Below are 22,820 nucleotides of genomic sequence, written 5' to 3'. Positions count from 1 at the left end.
ACTTTAACCTTCCTAAAAAGAAAAAAAAAAAAAAACTCATCCCAACAATGGACCTCTTTCTAGAAGGTTAAGTATGTGAAATAAAGGCTATGGACAATCTGGCCACCTGAAAGCAAGTTCAATCCTAGAAACTGTACACTTCTATCATCCCTGCCACAAGGTCAGCTTTTGTATTTCCGATGAGAATTCGACAGAGGAACATGTGTTAGGCAAGATGAAAAGTCGCATGGTTTGTCTGCGGTGGGAAACAGAAAGCTCAGATCTGATTATGTTACTTGGGCTCCATTGGAAGAGTAATTTTCACTCAGTAATTTATATGTTGTTTTTTTATTTCCTCTTAGCCAGGCTGTGTGAACACAACGGAAATGGATATCAGAAAATGTCGACGTCTGAAGAATCCACAAAAGGTTAAAAAGGTTCGCTAGTTTAGCTCAGTTAAAACTTCCTAGCGTACAGTTTCCAGTACTCCACAGACCAAAATCGGTGACACAATGCTACCGCGTTTTATCTTTTGAAAATATTTGATTCATCAAGTCTAGAGATAGATGCTGAGTGTTGGTGTGAGCTTGGAATCAGTGCTGGGCCCCTGGGGAGGCAACCGACTGGTGCAGAGTAAAACCAGAGAACAGGCGACAGGCCTCTGAGCCACCTCAGGCAGAGCTCGATGGTCAGGAGTGCCCTTAGGGGCAGCCAAGGCAGACTGGGACTTCCCGAAAGCAGGGTCCCATGAGATGAAGAGTAAATAGCTGCTGACTCTGGGGAGGTAACAGTGAGGAAAAGAAACTAAAGGAACAAAAAGTGGGAATGGGGCTGGAGAGATGCCTTCGTGGTTAAGGCACTTGTCTGCCAAACCAAAGGACCCAGGTTCAATTCCCTAGGACCCACATAAAGCCAGATGCAAAAGGTGGCACATGCATCTGGAGTTTGTTTACAGCAGCTAGAAGCCTTGGCATGTTCGCAATCTCTTTCTCTTTCGCATAAATAAAAATAAAATACTAAGGAAAAGATTTTTAAGCAAATCAAAGAGTTTTAGCACAACTAAACTGTCAAAACTCACTTCACCATCATTCCCAAAGTGACCTCATGCTAATTTTAAAAGGTTAAAGGTGTTTTCCTAAATGTCCTTGATTCATTTCATGAATCCAGAGCACTTGAGATAGAATATTTCAGATTTTGGAATACTTGTATCTACATATTGAGAGCTATCTTGGGGATGAGAAGCAAGTTGACTATAACATTCACTATTTGTATATAACCTATTCATATAACCTGAAGGTAATTTTATGTGATACTTTTAGTGACCCTATAGTTGACCAAAACCTGTCCCATGAGCTGTAAATTTTTCCATCTGTGGTGTCATGTTAGTTCTCTGACAGACTAGGAATTACTTGTTTACTTGTAAGGCAGAGAGAGGAAGAGAGAGAGAGAGAGAGAGGTAAGGAGAGAGACCAGATATATTATATGCGTACATATTTACATATGTATTTTGCTTATGTTATTTGAAGTAGAACACTGTTCTATATTTTAAACTACTAGTCTTAAATGTTCATATTTAATCTTTAAGGACCCCTAATTCTAATATTCCAAGATTTTATGGAACCCCACATACTTTATCTGAGCCTTTGTGAGTCAGTAGATTTCAGCTACTCATTGCATGTTTCTTTCCCAAAGTAAACATTATCCTTAGACTGTTCCTATCATAGAAGCCATCTGAAAGGGAGCCATCACTATGGGCATGTGGAGAAATGGGGACTAGAAAGCTGTTCAATTGAAAAGGGACACAGACAGGAAACTTGCCACCTAGGTTTTCTGCCTGATGTCACTTGCTGATGAGCAGAAAGTTTAGAAGGATATTTATATGTTCAGGAGTTGTTCTTAAACTCCGTTTTGCCTCAGAACCCTCTGGAATATTTGGTTAAAGTTTAGGTTTCAAATCTTCCCATCATGATCTGGGGTGGGGCTCAGCAATGTGTATCCTTACCACTCATTGCAGGCGGTCTTTGGATATTTGGAGAAACAAATTGCATTTTAGCTCAGTAAGGGGAATGAGTGTCTCGCAGTTGGATCCCAAAGGAGGGATGAGGTCCACAAGAGGCAGTTTAGCATGGGAGAAATGTCAACAGAGGCGGCTCACTTTTGACTGGATGTCATAGGAGGGGATTCCAAGAACTGGATGAAGGGTTGACCCCAAGCTGCCCTCCACACTGAGGACGTGTGATTCTTATTCCTGCTTCTTCTTGTAGTCCGTGTACGGTGTGACTGAAGAATCCCAGTCACAGAGCCCTGTGCACATACCCAGCCAGCCAATCAGGAAAACTACAAAAGATGACATCCGGAAACAGGTGAGTGAACTGAGGGCTGCCTGCCCAGCGGGAGCCACAGCCCATTTAAAACTGTTTTTAATGTTCACCCCAGAAGGCAGAGGGAGTTTTGAGGTCCTTTAAATTACAGCGGAACCCAGCTGAGGTCGGCTTGAGCCTGTAATTTCTATATGAACATCCCATGGAAGCTCAAGGGAAAGAATTCTCCACCAAGTCCTTCCAGCAGTTATTAAAGGGGGTGGGAGGCAAATGAGTTATCCCAGTGCCAGGGTGACTGGCTGCTGTGGGGGCTAAGGAAGGAGGCGCTCACAGCGGTCCCAGAGTCCTCCAAATTGAAATTCACTTCCAGAGCACCACAGCTCAGGACAACCTCTATTGCTGAGATTAAGAAGGAAAGTTTAAGAATAAAGAGAGCCTCTTCCCAATGCCATTTCAGAATTATCTACTTGTACATTATGTTCTTTTGTGATGAGGACCTGGATCAACAGAAAGCTATCTTTCTCCCTTCTGGTCCTTACTGGTCATGAGGTGACCTGTTCTTTGTTATGTGTTATTGGCTTTTGGCAGGGTTAGGCAAAGAAGTAACTTCAGCTGGCTTCCCTTGGCTAGCCTATAACTATCCTATAACTAGAGGAGGAGGAGGAGGAAACAGATGTAAAACAGCCATCTGCTGGGCGTGGTGGCACACACCTTTAATCCAGCACTTGGGAGGCAGAGGTAGGAGGATTGCCATGAGTTCAAGGCCACCCTGAGACTACATAGTGAATTCCAGGTCAGCCTGGACTAGAGAGAGACCCTACCTTGAAAACAAAAAAGCCAGTCTTGGTGGTTCAGACCTGTAGTCCCAGCTCTGAGGAGAATTACCCTGAAATCCAAGTCAGCCTGGGCTAGAGGGAGACCTTACCTTGAAAATCAAAACCAAAACAAACAAAAAACAACTATTTGATGACTCTATTTAAACACCCCTAGTGTATGGGTATAATATACACATGAAAAATGGGCAGAGGAATCATCAATGGGGCTTTGTAAAAAAAAAAATTATGTGTGTGTACATGTGTGTGCATGTATGCATGTGTGTGTGCACTTGGAGGCCAGAGGACAGTCTCAAGTGTCATCCTTAAAAATGCCATCCACCTCTTTTGAGATAGGATCTCTCACTGGCCTGTAGCTTACTAATTAGACTATACTTGCCAGCCAGTGACTCCCAGGGATCCTCCTGACTCACCCCAGTGCTGGGATCCAAAGCGCACACCAGTGGGGATCAAGCTATGTTTCTCATGCTTGTGAGGACACACTTTACTGACTGACCTTTCTTCCCAATTTCCCCAAAAGATTAAGAATTTTATGGTGCATATATTACCTAGCCATGCTATTGTAAACTTTGTGAACTACATGCTGTAATTTAACTTTGGGGAATAACTTTGGAGAACCAAGAGTTAAATTATAGTACTGGATGGGTTTAAAAAAAAAAAAAGTAATATTGACTAAGTTGTAGAGCATGAATCTTGAGTGTGGTAGGAATTTCCAAAGGGGCAAGGTGGTCATAGGAGCTCAAAGCTGCAGGGTAGAATATTTGCCAGGCAAAGTGCTTGGATCTTGGTAGAAATACAGGACTTAGCTTCATGGGATGGAAAGGACTCAATAATTCTATTTTGGCCTCAGCCTCCTCTGTTTCTTTCTTTCTTTCTTTCTTTTTTCCCCCAGATAACATTTTTGAACGCACAAATTGACAGACATTGTTTGAAAATGTCCAAAGTAGCTGAAAGGTATGTTTCCCGTCCCATCGTATTACTGCGCGCTTCTGATTTTTTCAAAGGAGAAATGCTACTTGGTTACAGTTAACTAGTGTGTTCAGCTTTAAGAGCGAGGAACTCCTCAATCCTCAATCTGATGTGTGAAATGTCCCAGGCTCTGTGTGAGTGCAGCTAAGATAACAGGCCGCCCTTGAGTGATGTTAATTGTACATTTCTGTTGCTTAAGCTTCTCAGAGGTGTGGTCATAGGACCTTGTCAATCAGGGAAGAATGTCCTTAAGTGCTCTACCATGCACCTTTGCCTGCAGCCCTTTAATTAATTCAAATGGAATCATTGGTGCCCTTTCCAGCCATAAAATGCCCAGATTCACTTTACAAGGGAAAGAGATTGCGTGTGCCCTTTGAGGTGCTGGCCACGTAAACAGAAGGGGACCAGATCCTCCCAAGGTGTTCTGCCTCCGCACACCGTCAATCACTGAAAGGCATCAAATCAAATGTAAAGAAAAAGTTCGGCCCCTGCAGGCTGGTTTTGGCAGCAGCATTTGCGCTGCAGTCTGTACCAGTGGCTGGTTCCACTCCGTTAACTCACGGGAGATTCAATTTTATCAACTAAATGGTCTGTTTTTGAACTCTTCAGCAAAGGAAGGCCACCTGGGGATTCTGTATGGAATAAATCTAATCAGACAGCCAGAACTGAACATTGACTCATCCATATGCTGCTGTTAAGGCGATGACCAATTTCTGAAAGAATCCAGGGTTTAAATCTATCTTTGTGTTTATTGGGCATCAGGTAGACTGAGTCCTTTAAGCCCAGATCATACAGGACACTGGTTCCATGATCCGCCCATCAGCCCTTATCTGCTGGCCTCGGGGTTGATTCCTGTCTTCTTTCTACATAAATGATGACAAACGAGCTAAGGAAACTTCAACCCCAAATCCAAAGCCTGACGCACAGTATTCTGCCATGGGGAAGGAAGGGCATTGGTTGATGTGACGTCATTTCTGTAATGGCATCTTCTGTATACTCCCTCCTGCATGTTTTATTGTTATTTTCCTGGTACTAATGTTTGGGCCTCTGGCAAGTGCTCTATCACAGATCTATGACTTCAGACTTCATTTTACTTTGTCTTTGGAGGTGCGGGATGGCTGTGCGGGGGGGGGGTGACTCACTAAGTTGTGCAGGCTGACCCTGAACTCCTGAACTCTCAGCATACTCCAGTGAGGCCTTGAAATTACAGTCCCCTTGGCTCGGTTTACTGGGCTGTAGGGATTAACAGGCCTGTGCCATCAGGCCCAGCCTGTATGTAGTCTGCACATTGACATTCTGGGCCAGACAGCTACTTGTTGAGTTTATAATGAGTGTCCCGAGCATGATGGGATGGTTAGGTGTCCCCCGACCTCTGTCCACTAGAGGCTAGAAGATTGCACCCCTCCTCTCCCTGCCACCCACCTCTGTGACAACCCCAAAATGGCTCTAGCCATTGCCAAATGCCCAAGCAGGAAAACAGCAAAATCTCCCCACTGAGCATTACTGGTGTTGCTGTTTTCCTAACACACACGGCTGCAGCTCCCCTTCCACTTGCATACCCATTGCTCCGCAGGCTAGAACCACGTCTCACCTCCATAGCCAAAATGCAGGGCTTCTGGCCAGCGCACCCAGCTCTGAAAGAGCTTCTTCACTGCGGTTGCCTGGACTCCAGAAGAGTGGCTGAGAGTCAAACAGCTGGAGTGACCTCAACTTGACAGTGGTCACAGCCAGGGAGGAAGGAAGAGCTGCTTGCTCTGTGACATGGGGGCATGAATAGCTGGACCTGGCCTGGGGCAGGGTCTGTATGGTAACCATGACAATGCCTGACCTCGGGGAGCAGAGAGGGCTCCGGACAGCCTGAGAGTACACAATCCACACATCCAGATGGCCAAGGTCTGAGGCCAGGGCAGGGAGAGTTAAGCAATGGAAACCCAGGCGCCTAGGCACTGGAGTCAGTGGCTCCCTCGAAGTTCCAAGCAAGCTGAGATGGGGTTAAGCTTCAAGTGGACTGATCTGGTTTGGGGAGCTCAGGTGAAATTCTTAGCAGCTCTGTATGTATGTATAAGAAAACAAAAATACGTGAGCTTTGTCTCATCTCCGTGGCCTGAACCAGTTAGCGGTGAGGTAGGCAGACACCTCCCAGGGGTGCTGGAGCAAGGAAAGGGAGGGCAGGTGGTGGTGAGATACACAGGGCTGGCGGGTCCTGTTGTTTGTTTGTTTACTGGCTGCCTGGGAGGAACCCCACCTGGTCCAGCTAATATAATAATGCCTGAGAGCTGCTCACATGAGGGATTCTTTCAACCGCAGCTCCCCAGCTAGAGCCTTCGGTGAGTCCAACCCCAGCCCAGACTGGATTTTATTCCCTGCAGCAATCACTGGCAAGTTTTCAACGTGAGGCAAGGGTTTTCATTAAAGCCGCAAGGAAACTCCCCCATCGGGGTGGAGGAGGAGAGCGCAGCCGGGTGTTAGGAGGAGATAAAGCAGCCAAGCCTGGTCTGTCAGCTCTCTGCTCTGCAGGGAGCCCCCCCCACCCCCCACCAGGAGGTGCTGGCAGCTGGCCACAGGTGAAAACTGAGCTCTCCCAGGTGGGCCACACAGTCCCATCCTGGATCGGGTTTCTGGGGTGGGGGGGCTGCTCCAGGTGATAAGTAGTAATTAACCAGAAGTGTGCTCACCCTCCCCTCTCCTCCCCTTAGCCCCAGGAAAGATTCCCACTGCTTATTTTTATTGCCAGTTCTGAAAAAGCAAGAATCAGGTTGGGCTTTAAGGGTACAGCCAGACCCTGCCAGGAGGAAATAAGGAAGTGTTGTGAAGTAAAGGGGTACAGCAGTTTAGGAGATACCCCTCCTCCCCTGCCCGCCCTTGGGTTTGGAGCCAACTGTGGAGGTTTGAATCCTGCCTCGGCCATCTCTTGTTTTCAAACTGATCTGTTTCCACCTCTTTTTTTGTTGTGGTTGTTGTTTTCAAGGTTGGGTCTCACTCTACCTCAGGCTGACCTGGAATTCACTATGTAGCCTCAGGATGGCCCAGAACTCAGTGATGATGCCACCTCTGCCAGCCCGAGTGCTGGGATGAAAGGTGTGTGCCAGTGTGCCACCATGCCCCCCCCCGCCCTGGTTTCCACCTCTTTAAAGAGATAGTGGTAGAGGTGGTCTTTTAGGGTTGGTGAGTTAGCGCGAGAGCAGTGATAGGGTCCTTGGCATTCATAACCCACACAGTAAAGTGGAAGGATTGGCTTTCCCCCCTGCGGTGATTAATGGTGCTTTGGGCCAGAGTGGAATTCAAGTGCAGAGATGGAATGAACCGGATGTGAGATGCTCTGAGGAGGAGGCTGTCCTTGAAGGTGGCAGTCTTGTGCTGAGGCAGCCCTCCGCACCAACCTTACTGCCGTCTCCGTCTCTGAGGTTCAGCCTGGCAGGCTGCCCAAGGCTGGGGCTGCAGCCCACAATCTGTGCGGCTCCCCACTTTCTTCTGCCTGGCATACAATGCCAGTCTGGTGCTTTTAGGGAGGGAGGGGTTGCACCTGAGGGGAGCAGTCCTCTAGATATCCTCAGTTCACCCAGTTTCAAATACTCTGTGCACTGTCCCCACTGTGTTCAAATGCCCTTGAGATGCTAGCATCGTTGCAACCAAACTGCATTTTTTTTTTAATTTTTTATTTATTTATTTGAGAGCGACAGACACAGAGAGAAGGACAGAGAGAGGGAGAGAGAGAGAATGGGCGCGCCAGGGCTTCCAGCCTCTGCAAACGAACTCCAGACGCGTGCGCCCCCTTGTGCATCTGGCTAACGTGGGACCTTGGGAACCGAGCCTCGAACCAGGGTCCTTAGGCTTCACAGGCAAGCGCTTAACCACTAAGCCATCTCTCCAGCCCCAAACTGCATTTTTTTAAAATTTATTTTTATTTAGTTATTTGAGTGAGGGAGAAATGACAGGTAGAGAGAGAGAGAGTGAATGAGTGCAAGGCAAATGAACTCCACATGCGTGTACCCCCTTGTGCATCTGGCTTACAAGGGTCCTGGGGAATTGAACCTGGGTTCTTTGGCTTTGCAGGCAAGTGCCTTAACCACCAAGCCAACTCTCTAGCCCCAAACTAAACTTTCTAGGCTGCTTTTTGTACTGCTTACGGGTGCTACCCTAGTTTTTGTTTTATAACTTTTAAATAAACCTTTAATTCTTAATATCAAAGCTTTAGCTCATCAAGTTCTAGTACATTTGCATTGATAAGAAATGTCATCTGGGCTGAAGAGATGGCTTAGCGGTTAAGCACTTGCCTGTGAAGCCTAAGGACTCTGATTCGAGGCTAGATTCCCCAGGACCCACGTTAGCCAGATGCACAAGGGGGCACACACGTCTGGAGTGCGTTGGCAGTGTCTGGAAGCCCTGGTGCACCCATTCTCTCTCTCTCTCTCTCTCTCCCTCTTTCTCTGTCACTCTCAAATAAATAAATAATAAACAAAAAAAATTTTTAAAAAGAAATGTCATCTGCATGCAGTAAGAAGGTAAACAACCAGTACCAAAAAGAATACTCACATCTAAAGACACTACTAAGAAACACTTCAAGGTGGGCTGGAGAGATGGCTTAGCAGTAAAGGTGTTTGTCTGCGAAGCCTATGGACCCAGGTTTGATTCCCCAGTACCCAGGAAAGCCAGATGCACATGATGGTGCATACATGTGGAGTACATTTCTAGTGGCCAGAGGCCCTGGGGTACCCATTCTCTCTATGTAGCTGCTTATTTCTCTCTCTCTTAAAAAAGAAAAAAAATTACTTCAAGGCTAGACAAACACATAAGAATTCAGGACTGGGGAGATGGCTCAGTGGGTAAGGGTGCTTGCTACCTCAAGCATAAGGATTGAGTTCAATCGCAAACACTGAAAGGCACCAAAAAGACAGTGAGATCCAGGTTTGGTGAGAGGCTCTGTCTCAGAGAAATAAGGGAGAAGGGCAATAGAGAATGACACCCAATGCCCTCCTCTTGCCTCCACATACAGGCGTGTTTATAAACACAAACACACATGCACATACAACACATTTACAAAAAGATGAATGCTGAGCCAGGCATGGTGGCGCACGCCTTTAATCCCAGCACTCAGGGAGACAGAGGTAGGAGGATCACTGTGAGTTCAAGGCCACCCTGAGACTATATAGTTAATTCCAGGTCAGCCTGGACCAGAGTGAGACCCTACCTCAAAAAAACAAAATAAATAAATAAATAAAGATGAATGCATACAAATTAAAAGAAAAAGAGAACAAATGGACTTGGAAATAAACAGCTACGTTAGGAAGATCAAGTTTTCCTACTTACAAACTTGTTAAGAAGCTACTCCCCTTTAGTGGATGGCATCACATCTCCCTATGTAAACACACATGAAAATTTGCATCAACTCTCAATAGTGATGGCAAAACTTTCAAATGTTTTTCTTAAGCTTAGACTTAAACTATTTTTTTAAAGTGATAGATAAATAAAATGTAGGCATTTGAGTATACACACACACACACACACACACACACACACATTCACACACATACACACACACATTTCTTTCCTAACAGATCTTCACAAATAATCCCAAGATGTTGCCAGGTCTCTTAACACTTAAACATATCTCTATATCTTCTGAATGTCAATGGTTGACATTCAATACATTTCACAATCAGCTGCGAAATTCTTCTATCTTCCAGATTTAGGATGAAAATCCAATCTTGAGAACTGGAAGTTCTTCCAATATGCAGATGGTTCAAAAGGTTTTCCTTAGTGGAGGACCAGAGCTAAATACTGAGGTACTCCTGCCCAGGCAGCATCAAGACTTCTTGTGCAGCTGACCCCTGGTACTAGCCCCTTTCTTCATGGGGGACTAGGATTTTCACTAATACTGCTTTCACCTTGAAAATGGTACCATGTAGTCCAGGATGACCTAGAACTCACTGTGAATTCTCAGGGAAGCCTTGAACTCATGGCGCTCCACCTACCTCTGCCTCCTAAGTGTTGGGATTAAAGGTGTGTTCCACAATGCCTGGCCAAAGAAACTCCTTAACTTGGGGAGTCCCTGCTCATGGGTTTCCTGGTATTGGGGCCCTGTTTTAGGACACTGCTACAGTCTTAGCTCAAATGCCTTCTTCTGAGTTCAGCTAGCTATCCAACTGTGAGCAAAGGTCCTATTCTTGTTTCAGAAATAATAGTCTCCATTCAGACAAATTAGCTTTCAAGATAACATTTTATACCTTGTGCTTTTTAAATGAAAATCTTTTTAGTTTTATTGATTTATTTGAAAGAGAGAGAGAAAGAGAAAAAAGGCAGATCGAGAGAGAGAGAGAATAGGCACGCCAGAGCCTCTAGCCACTGCAAAAAAAAAAAAAAAACTCCAGACATATGTGCCACCTTGTGCATCTGGCTTACATGGGTACTGGGTAATTGAACTTGGGTCCCTAGGCTTCGCAGGCAAGTGCCTTAACCGCTAAGCCATCTCTCTAGCCCTAAAAGTCTTTGTTTGTTTGTTTGTTTTTTGAGGTAGGGTCTCACTCTCTAGCTCAGGCAATCCTCATACCTCTGCCTCCCAAGTGCTGGGATTAAAGTCGTGAGCCACCACCCCCAGCTCTGAAGGTCTTTCTTAAGTATGGCTTCCACACTGGCCTTCCTAGAGAAAGAACAACTACATTTCAGTTAGCTTTTCTGGACGACTTGGGCCTGTGTTCTCCTATTTTTCCTTGGCAGTGACCAGTCTTTAAGACACCACAAGTTGCTTTCCCTACGCAAAACAGTCCAGACTATTATGTTCTTTGAGTCCCTGGTCCAGAGACGTTCAGTAGTTTGTTTTCTTGTTCTCATCAACCTTCTTGTCCAGCAGGCCTTCCTCCTCCCTCAACAAGCATTCCTTTCCAAGCTGTTTATAGCATACACCTACTCAGCCATAGCTCACAAGTGCTCCAAACTCAGTCACTCAGCAGTTAAAGTCACTTGCTTGCTTGCAAAGCTTGGCGGCCCAGGTTCAATTCCCCAGTATTTACGTAAAGTCACGTGGCGCAAAGTGATGCATGCGTCTGAGGTGCACTCGCAACAGCAGCAGCAGCAGCTGTGCTCATTCTCTCTACTTCTCCTTCGCTCTTCTCTGTCACTCTCAAAATAAACAAATATTTCTAAAGCCTAGTCTTCTGTCGTTCACAGGGACATGTTACAATACCCCTAGGGATGCTTGAAACTGCAGACAGTATCAAATGCTACATCTACTGTGTTTTTTTCCTATGCATATACACCTGTAATAAAGTTTAATTTAGACATTTGATACTGTTAGAGGTTAACAATGATTCATAATAAAATAGAACAATAATAATATGTTGTAATAAAACTTAGGTGAATGTGATGTCTTTCTAAATATTCCCAGTACTTTCCTCTTTTTTATATCAAGGAAGCACTTTGCAGCTTGCCTTTGGCACTCTGAAAACCAGGATTACTTTGAGGCCAGTATTAAGTAAAACAAGGGTCAGGTGAATGTGAGAACTGCAAAATCACGACAATGGATCTGGTCATCAGCCACAACCATATGACTAACGGGTGGATAGTGGACGCAGCATGGATACTCTGGGCAAAAGAAAGCCAGGTGTGGTGGTGCACACCTTTAAACCCAGCACTCGGGAGGCAGAGGTAGGAGGATCACCCGGAGTTCGAGGCCACCCTGAGACTCCATAGTAAATTCCAGGTCAGCCTGAGCTACAGTGAGACCCTACCTCGAAAAACCAAAAATAAATAAAGACACATTAATTAAAATTTTTAAAAAGGATGATTCATGCCTTGGGTGGAGAGGCACCATTTGGGATTTCATCACGCCTCTCACAACTGCATACAATTATAAAATAATAATAATAATTATATATATATATATATATATATATATATATATATATATATAAACAAACTTATAATTGAATTGTTTACTCCTAGAATTTTCCTTTTAATATTTCCAGACTACAATATATCATGGGTAACCAAAGCTACAGAGAAAGCCAAGCTGTGGCTAAGGGGGAGTTCTAGGTGGGCATCTACTGTTAATCATATGCCTATGGGCTGGCATCGCACGGGCTCAGCCGTGTGTCTGCATGTGGCTGTGGGCTGGGTAGACCACTCTTGCTCTTGGCTGGCTGTCTCACATGTTTGGCTTCTGCTGGTTTAGGACGCCCTCGATGGGAACAACAGTGTTCTGTCTCACTTGAATTCTCGTCTTTGAGCAGGCTAGTTTGATTCTATTCCCATGGAAATAACGTGATTCTAAGAACAGAGCAGAAGCATGCAAAAACTTCCTGATGCTTGGAGCGGGCACTCCATCATTTTTGCTGTGTCTTAGTGGTGAAGCAACTCACGAGTCCAAACTAGATTCAAAGGCTAAAGCAATACCATCTAGTTTCAAAACTGATGCCATATATCATGACAGCAAATAACCAAACACATTAGCCTTGACTCTAAAGCTAGAGAACTTTCTCCATGCGAAGCGTTTTCCTTAGTGACGGACACGGAATTTTGAAGTATGACATTTATTTCACCCTAAATCTGTAGAATGAGGCCTCTGTGTTAGTTGTTTGTTTGTTTTTACTATAACAAAATACCAGAAATAGTAAACTTTAAGGAAGAAGATTTGTTTTGGCTCAGAGGTTCCAGTCCACAGTCACTTGACCCGGTCACCTTGGGCCTGTGCTGAGGTAGACCATCATGGTGGGGGACATGGTGGAGCTGATTACTTCATGGTGTCTAGGAAGTAAGTGAAATAGAAGAAGGTCTCAGTATCTCCTTCAAGGGCACACCCTCAATGACCTCAATTCCCTCTTATCCAGGCCCTACCTCCCAGAGGTTCCCCCACTTTCCAGTGCAGCAGCTGGCCAAACCTTTCACACACGACTCTTGGAGGGACATTTAGGATCCAAACCACAATAGTTTCCTCGGGCACTATAGAAGACACCTTCAGGCTTGCTGAGATGAACTTCCAGACCAGGCACAGTTATGAAGGAAGGGATATTTATTGAAGCTTACAGATCCAGGGGAAGTTCCATAATGGCAGAAGGGCCAAGCAGAGAGAGAGAGAGAGAGAGAGAGAGAGAAGCCACAAGTCCCAAAGCCAAAAAGTCGCACAGCACATGTCAGGAACTCCAGGTGGCACTAGGCACTTTGCATATCTTTACATTGGAATTTCAAACCCACCACCACACCTTAAGTTCTTCCCAGTGACACCTCCTCCAGCCAGGTGGCTACAGATCCAAACAACAAACTAATAAAACACTGAATATATTGAAGGGCCATCTATTCAAACTACCGCAGTCACTTATCTACCTTCTTGGGGTAGATTAACTTGCTAAAGAAATGAGGTCTTGCCAGGTGTGGTGGTACATGCCTTTAATCCCAGCACTTGGGAGGCAGAGAAAGGAGGATCGCTGTGAGTTTGAGGGCACCTGAGATTACATAGTGAATTCCAGGTCAGCCTGGGCTAGAGTGAAACCCTACCTCAAAACAAAACAAAACAAATGAGGTCTTCCTCCTCTTCACAAAGATCCCCTTTTTATCCATTCACCCAAGCCTTTGAGCTCTAGACAAAGCAACACTGAGAATATAAAAATCTATACATTGGCCGGGCGCGATGGCTCACGCCTTTAGTCCCAGCACTCGGGAGGCAGAGGTAGGAGGATCACCATGAGTTCAAGGCCACCCTGAGACCACATAGTGAATTCCAGGTCAGCCTGGGCTAGAGTGAGACCCTACCTCGAAAAACCAAAAAAAAAAAAAAAAAAAAAAAACAATCTATATATTGAGTTTCTAATTGCGTGGCTTCTTCCCTGAGAGACTCGCTCCTTCCTCATGCCTAGCAATGTTGAACTGAACCAAAGTAGGCTACAGGTACTCCACCACACTGCCTGACGCCCCGAGAGATCAAGTTGTTCCATTTTACGTCTGCCGCTGTACTTGACTCATCCCTACCCCATTACTGGAAGCCATTTGAACGTCACAGCTGACTGCCGAATTGATTTTTTTCCAACATCATCTTGCTCTCCCATCTCTTGAGATTGCTGCTGCTCCCTGAAATTGGATGCTGGTTCCTCCTCCGCCTCCTGACCCTCGGTGATCATGAAATGTAATTAATGAAATGAGATAAGACAGCAAGGGACCAGATACCCTAAGGCTCCATTAAAAATCTGCAAGGGTGATAAAAGCCCATGAACTTAATGTCTAATGATAAATTCGAAGGAGGGAAAGAGAGTAAGGAAGTCATTACAAGTTTGCCTTTATGTGATTCCAGAAACTTTGTGTCCTTGCTCCTCCTCCTTCCCATCTTACGTTAGGTAAGAGGAAACAATAATCCGAGATCACACGATAGTCATGGTGACCCAAAGCAAACCAAAGTGGACAGAAAGGGGCCAGGAGGGGTGGCCTGGCATACGCTTTTCTTTCGGAGGAGCTAAATTCACCCATCTCAAGTTTCTCTGTTGAATCTAGTTTCTCTAGGGGACCTGTATTAAGTTGTTCTCTGTAATCTCTCTTCTCCTCACTCTCTCTGACCTGAAAAAAAAATTGTTTTTAATTGTCAGGAAGCCACATTTCCTCCTCCCTGTCAGTTTCCTTTCCCATTGAGTCATTTCTGTCTGGTTTCCTTTTGTGTGTCACAGTTTTTAGAAAGTGCACAGCTGGACGGGAGAGCTTGCTTAGCAGTTAAGGCACTTGCCTGCAAGGCCCAAGGACCCAGGTTCAATTCCCTAGAACCCATGTAAGTCAGATGCATATGGTGGCACATGCATCTAGAGTTTGTTTGCAGTGGCTAGAGGCCCTGGGGCACCCATTTTATCTCTCTCTCTCTCTAATAAATAAATAAATTTTTTTTTTACAAAAGTACACAAGACAAAGGGGACGGAGTAAGTGTGCCCTCCTCTCCACACCCTGGCACCTGCATCTTCTAGGTGTTCTGCTATTTAGAGGCCCTGGCATTTGTTTTTATCGTATTTCTGAAGTGGAACAATGCATGCTGTGCCCCAGTGCTTTTGATCCCATGGATGCTTCTCCCTTCAACAATGCTTCCCATGGCTGCACACCATACATCATTGTCCCTTTTTTTGGTGACATTACCGATGCCAGTGTCTCTTCACCTTCTCCCCAACCTGCCCTAGAAGCAAAGTCCGCATAGGTGCACTGAGCTCTTGGGATTCCTTCCTAGGCGCAGCAACACCCATGGTGGATGTTATCTCGCCTCCCTCGGACTCACATCACATCATTTATAAGGAAATTATGAGTGTTTCTTGTTAAGAAAGAGAAGATGAAGTCCAAAACTTTTTCTTGGCCTTTTTTTTCTTTTTTTAAAATTTTTTGTTCATTTTTATTAATTTATTTGAGAGTGACAGAGAGAGAGAGAGAGAAAGAGGCAGATAGAGAGAGAGAGAATGGGCATGCCAGTGCTTCTAGCCACTGCAAACGAACTCCAGATGCGTGTGCCCCCTTGTGCATCTGGCTAACGTGGGACCTGGGGAACCGAGCCTTGAACTGTGGTCCTTTGGCTTCACAGGCAAGCACTTAACTGCTAAGCCATCTCTCCAGCCCTTTCTTGGCTTTTTCTAACCCCTTTCCATGACTTCCTGCTTCTCCAAATGTGTCAGTGGTACATTCTACTTGCAATCTCAATAGGGAAGGGTTTGTGTTGTTGGTGGTGGTGTTTTATTTATTTATTTAAACTTAATTTATTTCTTTATTGACAACTTCTGTAACTATGGACAATAACCCATGGCAATTCCCTCCCCCCACACTTTCCCCTTTGCAACTCCACTCCCCATCATATCCCCTCCCCCTTTCAATCAGTCTCTCTTTTATTTTGATGTCATCATCTTTTCCTCCTATTATGATGGTCTTGGGTAGGTAGTGTCAGGCACTGTGAGGTCATGGATATCCAGGCCATTTTGAGTCTGGAGGAGCATGTTGTAAGGAGTCCTACCCTTCCTTTGGCGCTTACATTTTTTCCGCCAACTCTTCTGCAATGGACCCTGAGCCTTGGATGGTGTGATAGAGATATTGCAGTGCTGAGCACTCCTCTGTCACTTCTTCTGGGCACCATGAGTCATCCCAGGGTCACTGCCATCTGAAAAGAGAAGCTTTTCTAACCAAAAGTGAGAGTAGCATCAATATACGGGTATGAACATTAAGAGAAGTGTTTGCCGGGCAGTTTGGTGAGCATAGTGTATACATTTAGCCAGACAGTAGCAGATATTACACCCCTAGAGCTTATGACTACCCCTGTTGTGGGTTTTCATCAGTGCCACGCACATATTCCCTCCCATGGAGTGGGCATCCAGTCCAATTAGAGAACTGTTGATTTCCCCCATAGCAGACAGACATGACACTATTGCACCTGTTGGCTCATTTGGCCTCACTGGCCATATTTCAGACTTGCAGTGTCCACTGTTGGGTATCTCCACTGGTGATTTCTCTCTCTCTTCCATTGACTGTATGCAGCATAGCTTTTTTCAGCTTTCTGGTAGGTGGTTTACACAGAGGAGGTTTTCAGCTCAGCTCCAGCAGGAGTTCTCAGTGATCTTGCAGCCCAACTATGTGGAGTCTTCAACAATAGGGTCTTACCATCTATTTCTGGTGGTAAACCAAGGGCCTCAGCAATGACCTGCAATGTTTTGGGGGTATCAGAGACCTCCCTGGCCAACAACTCACTGGAAGATTTCCCATACCTGGCACTAAAACTTTCTAATCACAATCTATGGCTTCTGGTTATTTCGTTGTCCAGAAAAGGAGGTTTCCATATGATTTATTTATATCCTCTTAGATTTTGATTAGCCCTCCCTACACCTTTCTTTTACTCAATCTCTTCCCCTGACCTCACTTGGGTCTTTCCACCCACATTAATCTGTTTTTCTTCTTACATATATACAACACCATCCTATTAAGTCCCCCTACCTCCCTTTTTTATTTCCTTTATATCCCCTTTCTAGCTTACTGGACTCTGCTACTGAGTTTTATTCCAACTCACATACAAGTCCAATCATTTGTAGCTAAGATCCCACATATGAGAGAGAACATGTGATGTTTGGCTTTCTGGGCCTGGGTTACCTCACTAAGTAAAATCCTTTCCAGATCCATCCATTTTCATGCAAATTTCATAATTTCATTTCTCTTTACCGCTGAGTAGAACTCCATTGTACAAATGTGCCACATCTTCATTATCCACTCATCAGTTGAGGGACATCTAGGCTGGTTCCATTTCCTAGCTATTGTGAATAGAGCAGCAACAAACATGGTTGAGCAAGTATCTCTAAGGTAGTGAGACAAGTCCTTAGGATATATGCCTAGGAGTGCATATAGCTGGGTCATATGGTAGATCTATTTTTAGCTATCTCAGGAACCTCCACAATGCTTGTACCAGATTGCATTCCCACCAACAGTATAGAAAGGTTCCTCTTTTTAACATCTTCGCCAACATTTATTGTCACTTGTGGAAATCATTTTTTTTTTAAATATTACAATATTATTATTTGAGAGAGGAGGGCAGATAGAGAGACAGAGAGAGAGAGAGAATGGGTGCACCAGGGACTCCAGCCACTGCAAATGAACTCCAGACACATGTGCCACCTTGTTCATCTGACTTACATTGGTACTGGGGAGTTGAACCTTGATCCTTAGGCTTCGCAGGCAAGTGCCTTAACTGCTAAGCCATCTCCCTAGCTCCTCCTGTGAATTTTAATATATGAACACACTGAAAATTGACCTTATGCCCATCAGGCTCTTTTATCCTCTCTACCTATGCTTCCATTCAACTGAGGGCCTTCCTCAGTGGGATTATAGATGATCACTGTGGGATCAAGAATGTACCAGCTGGATCTCGTGGGGGAAATGCCTGACAGCATACCTCCCCACTCTGTGGCTCTTTCATCCTTTCCATCCCTTCTCCCACAAGCTTTGAAAGGCATGTTAGAAGCAGCCTTTAATGGTGAGGTCTTGGCAGCCTGTTATTCTCTCTGCTTTGATGTACTTTGCATCTCCTCAGTGTCTGCCGCCATCTCCATGGATCAATATTATCCTTCAGTCTCACCACCTCTCCACCCATTTTTCTGAAGATATTCCCAAATATCTAAGTGTCTACGTGTTATGGCTGGAATCATCACATGGCACCTCTCATCTCCTTAGCTACTCTCTGGCCCTTTAAGATTCTGCTGCTGAAGGCTGGTTCCAAACAGCTTCCTTCATTGTGGCCTGTGCTATCAGCCAGGCTCCCCCCACCAGCCATTCCAGTTCTCATCCCAGCCTCTGCTGGGGCTTTTCCATCTCGGCCCTTGTCCTGTGCTCACACCACACTCCATCTGTCTTGACTTGCTGAGCTGGGCCCCTCTTCCCAGGTTGGAAGTATAGTGGAAAGACCAAAGAAACAACAAGCTGAGGAGGAGTCCTGTAAAAACCCCAGGTTCTGGGTTGGGGAGATGGCTTAGCAGTTAAGGCATGTGCCTAAAAAGCCTAAGGATCCAGGTTCAATTTCCCAGGACCCACGTAGGCCAAATGCACAAGGTGGCACATACATCTAGAGTTCATTTGCAGCAGCTAGAGGCCCTGATGTGCCCATTCTCTCTCTCAAAATAAATAATTAAATTAAAAAAAAAATCCAAGCCCAGCTCTCAGAAATTTGAGGAAGGGCAAAGGGGAAAAAAGGGAAACTTGAAATTACAATGTACTTCAGAGAAACCTTTCTGGTTTATAAATGAAAACATAGAACCTCTTGTCCAGCGTGCGTTTAACTAGTCAAAGGAGCTTTCAGTTGTTGCCCTGGGCTGCCAGGTGGATGTCATATTTGAGATACAAAACCAGCTGATGCATCAATCAGTGCAGGCATCCTAGAAGGACAGAAAGCCACAGGAGGCTGAGGAACCTCCATGGACCATAGACTCATCCCAGATCCTCAGACAGCCGCAGATGTCCAGTTCATCACCATGATTCAACTCACTCACACTCACCCTCACAATTCAGTGGGGCCTGCCAGGACTTGGGTCTCCTCCTGCTGGTTGCTGATCCTGATGATGGGCTGACCTGAGTGAAGCAGTCGGGTGGCCAAGGTGTCCTCCAGAACCGCACATCCAGCTTCCTCTTGCCTGTTCCTTTCAGTGGGCTAAATAGTGCCGCCCCTCCCTGAGAAGACAGGTCCAGTTCCTGTCCTGCCAAACCTGTGAGTGTGACCTCCTGTGGGAAAGCATCTACACAGGTGTGATTAAATTAAAGTTCTCAGCAGGGTGTGGTGGCCATGTCTTTAATCCCAGCACTCAGGAGGCAGAGGTAGGAGGATCGCTGTGAGTTTGAAGCCATCTTGAGACTACATAGTGAATTCCAGATCAGCCTGGGCTTAGAGAGAGACCCTACCTCGAAACCCCCCGCCCAAAAAAGGTTAAAGTTCGTGATATGCTCTCATCCTGGATTATCCAGAAGAACCTGAAATTAAATGATAAGCATCCATATGAGGAGGGAGGGACAGGGAAATGGAAAGGGAAGAAAAGAACAGAGCAGAAAAGTAAACTCCAGGCGATGGAGAAGGTCATGAAGAGGCTGGAGTGAGGCAGCCATAGCCAGGACCGCCTGGAGCCATCAGAAGCTAGAAGCAAGGAGGGATTCTTCCCTGAGCCCTTGAAAGGGAACACCATCCTGTGGGGCCCTTAACGGCAGACTTCTGAGCTCCAACACCGAGCAGAGACTTCCGTGGTAATTCGGTACAGCAGTCAAGGAAATTAATATAGTCCTCAACATGCAACCTCATTGCTTTCAAGAAGAATGAAATTGGCCCAAGTGGCAAAGAAGTGGCTATGCTTTCCTGTTTGTTCTTTTAATCACAGTGATCCTGATTAATCAAGAAGGCCGTTATGTACCATGGTGTGAACTGGATAAAGACCAGACACATGACTCAAGCAATAGCTGAAAACTAAGGCTTTCCAACCTGGATCAATCCTCCTCCCGCCCCACAGGGGGACAGCCTATGCCCAGGAGGACAAGGGCTTCTGAGGCGTCAGGAAATCTGTATCCATCTTTACAACCAAAGTTAGCAGAGTTACCCTCATTATGACTTGATGGATGAAACCCTGCACATCCTGGGCTCTTCAGAAAGTAGAGGAATAAGATGTTTTGAGTGTTCATGTTCATATGAATTGCCTGGGAGCCTTATTAACGTGCAGCTTCTGACTCGGTAGAGCTCGAGGCCTGAGAATCAGCCTTTCTAACAGCTCACAATAGATGCTTATGATTCTGGCTTTGAGTAGCAATGACGTAGAGTCTCTGCAGCAGTATTAAGTTAATTGGCCTTGCTTGCCCTATGCAGTCAGTAGTAGGACTTGTGGCTTTGACTTGGCTGTGGTGGAGGAAAATGTTAGCTACACTTAGGAAAACATTTCATTGTGGATGGATAACTGTATAAGTATATTCATACCTTTGGGCCAAATAAAAACTCATGGATATTGGGGCTGGAGAGATGGCTCAGAGGTTAAGACTCTTGCCTGCAAAACCTAATGACCCAGATTAGATTCCTCAGTACCCACATAAAGCCAGGTGCACAAAGTTGCACATACATATGGAATTCATTTGCGATGGCTAGAGGCTCCCTCTCTTTCTGTCTCTCTCTTTGCAAATAAATAAATACAATATATTTTTTTAAAAAATAACTTTATGGATAGGGCTGAAGGGATGGCTTAGTGGTCAAGGCATTTGCCTGCAAAACCAAAGGACCTTGATTCGATTTGCCAGGACCCACATTAGCCAGATGCACAAGGGGGCGCAATGTCTGGAGTTCGTCTTCAGTGACTGGAGGCCCTAGTATGCCTATTCTCTCTCTCTCTTTTTCTCTCTGTCAAATAAATAAATAAAAATAAAACATTTTAAAACCTTATGGATATAAATTTTGAGTACATATTCCAGAATGTGTGTTAGTCAATTTTCTGATACTATGGCAAAACACCTCCCAGAAGGAAAGATTTACTTTAGCTCACAGTTTTGACTCCATAGTCACTTAGTGCTCTTATTTTCTTAATATTTATTTATTTTCGAGAGAGAAGAGGCAGAAAGAGAGAGAGAGAATGGGTGCACCAGGGTCTCTAGCCGCTGCAAACAAACCCCAGACACATGCATCACTATGTGCATCTGGCTTAGGTGAGTACTAGGGAATTGAACCTGGATCCTTAGGCTTCATAGGCAAGTGCCTTAACTGTTAAGCCATCTCTCCAGCCCCAACTTTTTTCTTTTTCTTCTTCTTCCTCCTCTCCTCCTCCTCCTCTTCTCCTTCTCTTCCTTCTCCTTCTTCTCCTTCTTCTCCTCCTTCTCCTTCTTCTCCTCCTTCTCCTCCTTCTTCTTCCTCTTCTTCTTCTTTTTTTTTTTAAGTGCCCTTAGTTTTGAGCCTTATATTTGGTAGGACAGAGCATCAAGGAGGAGCAAAGCTGCTCACCTCATGATGGCCAGGAAGCAAAGACAGGGAAAAAGGAGGGAGGAGCCAGGACAAAACATACACTTCAAAGGCCCAGCCCCAATAACCTACTTCCTACAATTACATCCCACTTCCTAAAGTTTCCACTGCCTTCCAACAACCTAATTGGTTACGAGCCCTTACAGGGATTACCCATTCATGAAGCCAGAGCCCTCATGGTTCAACCACTTCCTCAAGGTCCCATTTCTGAACATTGTTGCACTGGGGACTGAACCTTCAACAGATGAGCTTTGGGGGAGAGATTTAGGATCCAAATTGTAACAAGATAAAAATCAATTTGAATAATGGTGTTCCACTAGACCACTATGCATACTAAAAATGTGTAAGAAGTCTGTCTAATATCAAGGAAATTATTTTAAAAATTTTGGGCCGGAGAGATGGCTTAGCGGTTAAGCGCTTGCCTGTGAAGCCTAAGGACCCCGGTTCAAGGCTCGGTTCCCCAGGTCCCAAGTTAGCCAGATGCACAAGGGGGCGCACACGTCTGGAGTTTGTTTGCAGAGGCTGGAAACCCTGGCGCGCCCATTCTCTCTCTCTCCCTCTATCTGTCTTTCTCTCTGTGTCTGTCGCTCTCAAATAAATAAATTAATTAATTAATTAAAAAAAATTCTTAATAAAGTCAGTCAATACTGTCTTGTGGGCAATGTTTTTCTTCGTGTTTTTTTCCCCAAAACATGTCACTAAAGGAATAAAAATTATCTGACCTTGTCATCAATCAGCTAGCTGAGGTTGCCCTTGCTCTGCTTGAATAGAAGTCATGGGTAGGCAAGGAGAAGCCCTCCAAATGCTGGTCTCTAGTGGCTTCCATTTGCCATTTGCTGAATATGGTTGTTGCTTTTTTTTTAACTTTTTTAAAAAAATATTTTTATTTGAGGAAGAGAAAGAGAGAGACAGAGAGAGATAATGGGTGCATCAGGGCCTCCATCTGCAAATGAACTTCAGATGTATGTGCCACCTTGTGCATCTTGCTTACGTGGGTCCTGGGGAATCGAACCTAGGTCCTTTGGTTTGGCAGGCAAGCGTCTTAACCACTAAGCCATCTCCTCTGTCCCTTTTTAAAACTTTTTTATTGACAACTTTACACATGTCCATAATGTATTCTCATTCTAGTCCCTCTCATTACTTTCTTTTGTTCTCCCTCCCCCCATCCTCTTCCACTAGATTCCTTCTCTCAAACTAGTCCCCCATATATTGTGATATCTTTTCTGTTTGTTTTCATCATCCACAATGACATGTCGATGGGCCCAGCAT

At 45.0% G+C, this 22,820-nt stretch overlaps 1 protein-coding gene across 2 annotated transcripts in view; it reads left to right on the top strand.

Annotated features, from left to right (window-relative positions):
• Positions 1–22,820, top strand: part of Rgs6 (regulator of G protein signaling 6) — a 610,193-nt gene that overhangs the window by 514,415 nt on the left and 72,958 nt on the right. For both annotated transcript variants that reach the window (XM_004649425.2, XM_045154255.1), the window contains exons 10-12: positions 342–416; positions 2,244–2,342; positions 4,026–4,087. In XM_004649425.2, coding sequence (XP_004649482.2) covers positions 342–416; positions 2,244–2,342; positions 4,026–4,087 — 236 coding nt within the window. The remainder of the gene's footprint in view (positions 1–341; positions 417–2,243; positions 2,343–4,025; positions 4,088–22,820) is intronic.

Source organism: Jaculus jaculus, chromosome 7 (assembly GCF_020740685.1).
Source record: "Jaculus jaculus isolate mJacJac1 chromosome 7, mJacJac1.mat.Y.cur, whole genome shotgun sequence".
NCBI lineage: Eukaryota > Metazoa > Chordata > Mammalia > Rodentia > Dipodidae > Jaculus > Jaculus jaculus.
This window is presented reverse-complemented; position numbering and strand designations above follow the sequence as displayed.